Below are 9,645 nucleotides of genomic sequence, written 5' to 3'. Positions count from 1 at the left end.
GGTGGGCAGGACAGAGATCACCAGTACCTTGACCACCTCTGTGTTGTCGTCCTCTAAGCTAAGCAGCAGCGGGACTAAAAAACTGTACAGATGTTTCTTGGTGGCATATCCAGGCTTGAATTTGTTCACTCTCTGTAGCATGTGCCCAAGGGCAGAGATGGCTGTGATCCTCACCTGGTCCTTCTTATCATTGACGAGTGGACGCAGATGCTTGGAGATGCTGAAGAACATTTTTTTAGCATCACCTTGTCCTCTGCTCCATGCCCATGTACGACGATGTTCCGTAGGGCCTTCACTGCCTGAGCTGTCACTCGTGCCTCACTCTTCAGGAAGTCTCGCAAGGATGGAAACAGGCTCTTCACAGACTCTGATTGACTTGGATGCAGTGCCAGGTTACTGATTCCAGAGTCCAATTTCTTTCATGATGAGGTTGGGCTCCTTGGTCCACTTCATTAGATTGTCCACAAAGTCTTGTCCCAGAGTCTGAGCCACTGATCGATGCCAGAGAAGCCGTGCATAGATGGTCCTGGCCAAGATCTTCTGATGATTATCTCCGCTGTCAAGGAAGGTCTTGGCAAGGCTCAGAATTCAGTGCAGCATGACTACTTCACAGTTCTTCACAATGCCACTTGTCAGGTCCATGATCCCTCTGTAGTAAAATTTAGAGGAGGACAGATGATCCCAGCACTTAGGCTCATCTGCATAGACCACCACTCCATCATATGCGGCTGCAAACAACACAAGCTTCACAACCTCCGGGGCACAACTAGTGGAGTCAAAGGTCTTGCCTGAGCCCCCATCCTTCCTGTAGACCACCATCTTCTAGGGGGTATTTTGCTCATTCACCCAGAAGAGATGACATAGCACAGCCAGCAATAGCCGGGGGTAGAGTTCCAGGATGGCCTCCCGGCACAGAGACCCGGATAGCATCTCACACAAGGTACACGCCGCCTCCATGGGCTGCAGGGCTATCTCCGTCGTGCCCTCTGTGGAGTGGTTTTCCAGGATTCCTATCAGCAGCTGCAGGACATTGATTGTGGTCTTTCGCTCGGTGCCAAACACCTTCCACAGGGCCAGAATGGTTCTATCCCCAGGGAGGGGCCTGTTGAGCAGCAGGGGAGCAACACTGTGGGTGCTGTTGCCCACCAGCAAGCACAGGGCCCGAAGCGCCTCCTCCTTTGTGTTGGGCTCCAGCTGCAATTTGAGCCGTTCCAGGATGCCCGTCACAATTTCCTCAACCTTTATCAAATCTGTGCCCCGCTTTTTCATGACAGCGCTCATCAACTGGGCTGCAGCCAGAGACACCTTAGCCCTGCTGCCCGTCAGCTCCTCCATGGCTGTCGGCACCACGTTGGTGAGCTGGCTCTGGGTGAAGTACTCTGCAGAGGCACTGAATTCCTCCATTTTTGCTGTAAACTCCAAAATACGTGCAGCACACCACATGGCCCGTTCCTGCTCATTATCCTTCTGGGAATTAAACCAAGGATCCATAAGCTGCAAGCAGTTCTGGATCCGGGTGGGCATCTCAACAATAAGTGTCTCCATTAGTCTGAGGAGGGATTGCATGGTCCCCTCAAACAGATCCACATTGGCCTGGCTCTTCTTGGGACTAGATGCCTCCTTTTGTAACACTTCTATGGATGGCAGGCAGAACACACTCTTGAAGCATGTTCCCAGGAGCTCTACCTCTTTCTTCTACCTCTAAGAGGAGCCTGAGCATCCTGAAGTTATTGATGATGTTCATTGCCTTCTGCCTAATAGGGCTGGAAATGGAGTTCAATGGCTCCTCCTTGATTAGGTCCACCATGAAGGTAACAATTGCTAGCTTGTGGGGGAACTTGAATTGAAAGGCTACGTGCTGCTGACTGCCCAGGGTTTTTGTCAGTATGATGAGGGCATTCAGGTAATCCAGCTTCAGGTCCTTATCCTTTTCCAAAATGCAGTTGTGGTAGTGTTGCAGGATCAAGACCAGCATGGCATCGAAATGCATGAAAATATCTCTCTTGCTTTCTAAAATAATCTTGCTATAGCTTAAGTAGATGGTGTTACAGATAAGCACCCATTCCCTTTGCTGATGTTCCTTTGCCAGTGTGAGGATGGACAATGACTCCTTGTCAGTGAGCATAGTGCTGTACACTTGCAGTTGCTCCAGAACTGTCTTCAGATGTTTCTTGGACACGATGCTGAATGCCACAGCAATGCCCTCCCTCTCCTGCAGGTTTTCATGGGAAGTTTGAAGGATGGCGGAGAGCATCATCTTCACCAGTTTCTCACTACTTGAGGTCCACAGGGTGAAGCCAAAGAATTTATAGAGAAAAGCCTTCTCATCACCATCATCACTGAAATAACACATCCTCTCCAAGATGACTCTGATGAGTTGCTCCTGCCAGCGGTCATCATCAATAGCCACTAATGACTTACTCAAAAACTGGAACAGCCTGTCCTCCCACTCCTCCTGATTCAGGCTCTTCTCAGTATGATCATCTAGTATCTCCAACATCTGTGGGATCACCTTCCTCCACAGCTGGCCAACACTGTGGTTTATAACAGGATGCAGAGAAGTGATAGGATGCAGGGCAGATAGCAGCCTCAGAGAGCTTGTACCAAACTCCTTTTCCCTGTAGGGCTTCCGGGAACACATCACAAGATGGGTCAGGAGTCTCTGAGGGGAAATGTATTCGGTAGGATCCTGGTGAAAACTGCTGAGGTAAGGAACCTGGCCCAGGGAACCGGCCTTCAGAGCCATTTGTGTGGCTGCCTTACACAGAGGCACAAAGGCCAAGGTGTTGTTGGGCTCACACACCAACGTGACCAGTTTGGGCAAAGATACCATCTGTAGGATTCTGGAACACATTATTCGGATGTCCTCTTCATTTGATGAGTCAGACTCCACAAGCTTGATGATATAGCTGATGATGGTGTTCCCCTGGGGTAAGGCCAAGTAGTTATGCTGACCCAGCATCTCAATGAAGTGCACGAGGACCTTCGGCACTGGTTTGAGGTCCTCCTGAATCACCATAATGGTTGAATTCAGTACCATGCGCTGCAGCTTCTCGGTCTGAGGCAATTCCTGGAACACATCTGTGAACACTTGAAGGGCTGATTCCATCTTGGCTGGATCACTGGATTCCATGGTGGTTAGTAATAGGGATACCATCTGATCCTGGTATAACTTGGCCAAGATGAAGAAAGCCCTCAGAGCCCTGGCTAGTGTGGCTCAGTTGGTTGGAGTATCGTCCCATACACCAAAAGAAAGCCCTCAGGGTGAGGCTGCAGTTCTCCACAGAGCGAGGGTCTGCTGGGTTCACTCGTTCACAAAGCTGCTGGAACAGCATGCCTGTGATGTTTTCCAGCTGGGATTCCAAGTTTATACCTCCACAGCCACTGAGCACCAGAGCATTCACCAGTTGGCAGATGTACACTGGGAAATGTAGAAAGGTGTCACTTTCGTGGACATCAAAATCATTAACCATCGTGTTAGCCGGTTCACTTGGTTCTTGAGTTTGGATGGTGGCATAAGGAAGAAAAGGTGGCCCATTATCTGCAGAACCTGCTGTCCCCTGTGCCTTGTCCTTGCTCTTCAAAGACCAACGGTTGCGGAAGATGCGGAAGGTGATGTATGCCGTCATGGACATTTCCCTTTGACTAGAGCCCGTCACCTTATCATCCCAGGAATCCAGGTGTTTCTGGGCACTGACCACTAATCCGTAGAATACTTGGGAAAGGATGATCTTCCCCACTGCAACCAAGAGGCTCCTTGGGGGCAGACAGTGTATATTCGGTCTGTCCCATAGCTTGACAATGATCACTTCCGGAAAATGTGACCCGAGAGCCATTAGGACCGCAGTGAATGCCTTCTCCAGTTCTCGCTTTGTCTCCTGACCTCCAACTTTGAGTGCCATCATAAATTTCTCGATGTCTTCTTTTGAGATATACTGGCTCAACTCCCCTTTAGAGTTCTCTGAGGAAACTTCCATAGCTCTACATATCTCTTGGTTGCAATCTCCTCCCAGGCCCGGGCCATGGTCAGGCTCTTCTCGAACATCTCGAAAGTGCGTGAGCCCAACCAATCAATGTGTTTCTTTCACGTCCATGTTTCTCTCTGGCTTTCCCTTTCTCGTCCACTCTCCAGTGCCAGCTGGACTCTCAAATATCCCAATCCTGTCACCCTCCAACACCTGGGACAGCACTGTCATGAAGTCTTTCTGGATGGAATAGGGTGTGAAGGGAAAAGGGAAATGGGTGCCACCAATCTCCTGGTTTTTATCAGCCATGATCCTGAGGTACTTTTGTTGCCTGGATAGCCTTCTAATGCCTCTACGAGAGGCTTGGAGATTTCTTCTCAAAGACCTGTGCCCTGGGATCAAAGATGTTGCCTGTATTCACTTCTGCAGCAATCTTCCCCCACTTCTGCACAGGGCGGTACTTGCATGACAAATGCCGCTTTATCCTGTTGGGAGACACCGGAGGACGTCCTGTCCCATGTAGGTTCTCCTCGTGCTAAGCTTTGTTACTACGAGACACCGTGACCACTCTCTTCCCAGGCAAGACAGCTTCGTTTCAGGCCAGGCGGCTGCGGTATCAGAGAGAAGGTCGCTGAGCTTAAAAGCGTGGCTCCGCTCTGTGCCCCCAGGAGCGTGCAGCGCTGCCACGCCCCGCGCCACTGCGCGTGCTCACTGGGGGACTTGGGCATGGTCTCCCATGCCAAACAATTCAGACCAGACGCCAGAGCCGGCCCTTAGAGGGTCGCAGGGTGCGAGTGGCTTGATGAAGGAGGCTGTTAGGAAAAGACTGGGGTGTGCACACAGGTGGGTTGGAGGAGGAAAGGAATTTGAATAATTCAGGAACAAGGGCGAGCAGGGACTGAGGGAGTCAGGCACTTCAGTCTTGCACCGTGGACACTTCCGGTGAACAGTTCTTTGTTGTGAGAATCTGTCCTGTGCATTGCGGGGTGTTGAGCCCCCATTCACTATGCCAGGAGCACCCCCAGTGTGACAACCACAGACATCCCCCGGCGTGCCAGTTGCCCTCCTGGGGCAGAACCATCCCCTGCTGAGAGCTGCTGGGACAGCTAAGCCAGCTTGAAGGAAGTTTGAATAATGAAGCAGGAGGACCTACACCTGCTGCCACTCTGTAATCACTGACTTGGGATGTCTTCCTCAGGCCAAGTTTGGGTACTCGGACCACCCTCTGAACCGCAGTTTTGGGCTGCCCTTTGACTACAATGGCACCCTTGACGTCCTCATCGTCCCCGGCCAGAAAGGCATTCTGATATTCTGGTCCGAGAAGAGCCTGCTAGTTTCCCGAAATTCAGGTGAGTGGCCGGCTCAGGGCTGCCACTCAGGGTCCCCCTCCAGCTGGGGGAAGCACAGCCATTATTTTCTCTCCCCTGACTTGAGTGGAACCCATGCTCACTTTGCGCCTGTTGTGCAAAGTGCTGACGTCCCAGAATATCTCAAGGTAAGGTTCTTGGATTCTCAAAGGAATTACCCAGAGGCAGGCTGTGGAAGCCATGGGTTTATTGGGTCTTACATGTGGTCCAGTGAACGCCACACCACCTGCCACCGGTGGAGTTGAACTGCCAAGTCCCATCCGGCCTGCAGATGAGCTACTACCTATTGTTTCCAGCCACCCAGACTTTCCCAACACAAGGTTTTTTGTTTTTGTTTTTAATATATTTTATTGATTTTTTACAGAGAGGAAGGGAGAGAGATAGTTAGAAACATCAATGAGAGAGAAACATCGATCAGCTGCCTCCTGCACATCTCCTACTGGGGATGTGCCTGCAACCAAAGTACATGCCCTTGACCGGAATCAAACCTGGGACCTTTCAGTCCGCAGGCCAATGCTCTATCCACTGAGCCAAACCGGTTTCGGCCCAACACAAGGTTTTATAAAGAAAAGAAAACAAAGGAAACCGGGGCCTGCAGGGGAAGGGGTATGTTTCTCAGCATTAGCTGTGTGAACTCAAAACTGCTAGCTGTTTTCTTGACTGAGGAGCTGGCCAGGCTCCCAAGGTCTCATGGGAAGGGGCCCATGTTCCCCTTTACCACATACCTCCTAATTGCATTTCGCTCTCCCCCACCCCCTGCCTTGTGGGACCTTCAGGGACACACGGGCAGCAGGTTCTGAAAGTCACCAGATGCCGAGGGCAGAGGTCCACGCCTTCAGTCCAGGAACTGCAGACGTTGTTTGGGGGCTGAGGTTAGGGATTCCAGGAGATGTGTCAGGACCACTCCCTTGAGCTTCCCTTGGGCGAGAAAGGAATCTGGCACAGCACCTGTAGGTGGCCTGGTGAGGGACCCTGGAAGTGCCCAGGCCCTGGAGCCCCAGCCCGCCAGCTGGCACAGCCGAGGAGCAAAAGGCAGCCCTCCCTGAAGAGGTGCTGTCAGGAACCTCTGGGCACAGGTGTGGATGCAAGAGCGCCCACAATCACAGCAAGCTACCCAGCGCCAGCCAGGCTACCTGAGCCCCGTGTTCCTCAGCAAGAAAGAGGCTCGGGCTGCCCATTTGAGAGCCCATTCCAGGAAGAAAGCGCTCTTTTTCCTAACACCTGTTACCTGAATGAGCATTCTGTGGGGGTCCAGCTTCCAGGCGGGGAAGCAGTTTCCTGAAACCCACGTCCATTCCGGAGGGTGTTTTACAGCATCGCATCTCAGTATTACATTTTTGTTGAATCTTTATCTTTTCACTAGTGGACTCCCCCTTCCAACATGTGCCCAGGTCTCATGATTCTGCTCTGTTGTCTCGTAGGTCAGCTCGTCTTCCCTGTGCAGGTGCAAGAAGGACCTGGTACCTTGTATCCCTCCGTTTTGGGTGCCGGCATCACCATCCACAGTGTAGCTGCGAGTACGTGCCCAACCTGCGGGTAGCTTTCTAGCTGAACTGTCCCTTTAGGGCCTTGGTCATGTTTTAATTGGGCTGTTTGCCTTTTTATGGTTGAGTTGCAAGTGTTTTTTATATATTCTCAATGCAAGTCCCTTATCAAAAATAGGCTCTGCAAATATTTTCTCCCAGTCAATGGTTTGTCTTCCCATTCCTATAAAAAAATATTAAGTACACATCATTTTCCATGTCTAGAATCTTTAATGTGTTCTAAAGAATAATATTCAAATTTGCAAAAATGACATTCAGGTCTGTATGTCTTGTATCTCATCTGACTGCCCACCACTGCCCTAAGGGATTCCTTCTGTCCACCTAACCCATGGTTTCCATCCTGGGGACACTGGGCAGTGCATGGAGATGGTTGTCATGACTCGGGGCGGGGGCGGGCGGGTAGTATGCCTTGTATCTTCTGGGTAGAGGCCAGGGCTGCTACCCAACATCACACAATGCACAGGACACCCCCACCACAGACAACAATGGAGCTTAGGTCGAGAAACCCTCTGGTCCTTCCCCTGCAAACACACCCCACTTTTCTACATCAGAAGCTTTTTTCAAGGCTCAGCTTAAGACTTGCTCCTTCTGAAAACTCCCTCGGTTGTTTTATTGTTACTGTTGTTGTTAATCCTCACCCAAGGATATATTTTCCATTGATTTTTAAAAAATATATTTTACTGACTTTTTACAGAGAGGAAGGGAGAGGGATAGAGAGTTAGAAACATCAATGAGAGAGAAACATCGATCAGCTGCCTCCTGCACACTCCCCACTGGGGATGTGCCCGCAACCAAGGTACATGCCCTTGACTGGAATCGAACCTGGGACCCTTCCGTCCGCAGGCCGATGCTCTATCCGCTGAGCCAAACCAGTCAGGGCTCCATTGATTTTTGAAGTGAGTGAAGGGAGGGAAGAAGAGAGGGAGAGAGGGAGAGAAACATGGATGTGAGAGAGACACATCAACTGGCTGCCTCCTGCATTTGCCCTGATCAGGGCCAGGGATCAAACCTGTAACCCAGGTACATGCCCTTGACTGAGAATCAAACCTGTAACCCTTCAGTGTGGGGGGAAGCTCTCTAACCACTGAGCAACACCGGCCAGGGCTCCTTGGTTGGTTCCCCCCCCCACCCCCCCCAATTAGCAATAATCAGATAGACTTCATTGGCTACAACACTGCCACGGGCAAAGCTCCTTGGTTGCTTTTTAAAAAAAAGAATAAAAATGTCCATTGGATCTTATTACCCCCCTTCATAAAATCTCTTAATGGTGTCCTGTGTTCCTTGGAACTTTGTACTTGCAAAAGATTAGAAACAGCCGCAATGTCCATGAGCGGAGGGCTGGCTGAGTAACTTAGAGTTCACCCAGGCACCAGAACACCAACCCGCCAACTTCATCCGTGTACACAAACGGAGAGGAAAACACGAAGTTACGAAGCAGCTTGGAGGGTTCCAGAGTATGATCCCAGTATATGACACTATCAGAAAAGATGTTTACTAAAGTGTTAACAGTGGTTACCTATGTCAGGGCTCAGTAACCCTGGCCTATGGGCTAAATCTGGCCCATAGCTTGTTTTATTGGAACACAGTCATTCACTTATGAGTTGTCCAGATCTACTTTCAGAGTTGAATACTTCTTTTAAAAACCCTCACCCAAGTATATGTTTATTGAGTTTTAAGAGAGAGAGAGAGAGAGATGTAAAAGAGAAACATTGATTGGTTGCCTCTCATACGTGTCCCAACCAGGGACCACACCCACAACCTAGGTATGTACTCTGACCAGAAATCGAACCTGCAACCTTTTGGTGCATGGGACCATGCTTCAATCAACTGAGCCACCAGCCAGGGCAGAGTTAAATACTTTTAATAGACATGACCTGATCAGCAGAGCAGGATATATTTGCCATCTGGTTCTTTACAGAATTTTGTTGCACCCAGTCTAGATGATGGAATTCTGGGTAATTAAAAAAAAAACACTTTATATTTTAAATATTTTTTAATATATTTTTATTGATTTTTTTACAGAGAGGAAGGGAGAGAGAGAGAGAGTTAGAAACATCGATCAGCCGCCTCCTGCACATCTCCTACTGGGGATGTGCCCGCAACCAAGGTACATGCCCCTGACCGGGATCAAACCTGGGACCTTTCGGTCCACAGGCCGACACTCTATCCACTGAGCCAAACTGGTTTCGGCTATATTTTAAATATTTTTGTCTAGTAAAACAAGCCTTATTTCTTTTTTTTAAACGCTGAAATGGAATGGCATATACAGTATACAGCACAGACAGGGCACTGTATAAATGGTCATTCCCTCCCTCTTCCATCTCTCTAGGTCATTTTTTAAAAATATGTTTTTATTGATTTCAGAGAGGAAAGGAGAGGGAGAGAGAGATAGAAACATCAATGATGAGAGAGAATCAATGATTGGCTGCCTCCTGCACACCCCCACCAGGGATTGAGTCCACAACCTGGGCATGTGCCCTTGACTGGAATTGAACCTGGGACCCTTTAGTCTGAAGGCAAACACTCTATCCACTGAGCCAAACTGACTAGGGCGAAAGAAGCCTCATTTCAATGTTCTGTCTTATTTGTTTGTTTGTTTTCCAGATGAAAATGGACTGGCAGTTTTAACTCGGGAGGATAATTTGTATTATGGCAGCCTGGGAATCCTGACAAGTTTAATAGTCAAAGTAGGTAAAGTCAAAGTTAAGGTTATTCCCAGCTTTGTTCTCAAACTTCCAGTACTCGTTTCTGTTGTTTTGTTAATCTTTG

The 9,645-nt window shown here is 49.4% G+C and overlaps 1 protein-coding gene across 1 annotated transcript in view; it reads left to right on the top strand.

Moving 5' to 3' along the window:
- CATSPERD (cation channel sperm associated auxiliary subunit delta) overlaps positions 1-9,645 on the top strand; it is a 56,178-nt gene that overhangs the window by 18,941 nt on the left and 27,592 nt on the right. Inside the window, exons 9-11 of the mRNA XM_015564301.1 lie at positions 5,164-5,314; positions 6,754-6,849; positions 9,481-9,563. Of these exons, the coding sequence (XP_015419787.1) occupies positions 5,164-5,314; positions 6,754-6,849; positions 9,481-9,563 (330 nt within the window). The remainder of the gene's footprint in view (positions 1-5,163; positions 5,315-6,753; positions 6,850-9,480; positions 9,564-9,645) is intronic.

The sequence above is a fragment of the Myotis davidii genome, unplaced genomic scaffold (genome assembly GCF_000327345.1).
Source record: "Myotis davidii unplaced genomic scaffold, ASM32734v1 scaffold341, whole genome shotgun sequence".
In the NCBI taxonomy this organism is placed as follows: domain Eukaryota; kingdom Metazoa; phylum Chordata; class Mammalia; order Chiroptera; family Vespertilionidae; genus Myotis; species Myotis davidii.
Note: the sequence above shows the minus strand (reverse complement) of the source record. Positions and strands in the feature narration are given on the sequence as shown.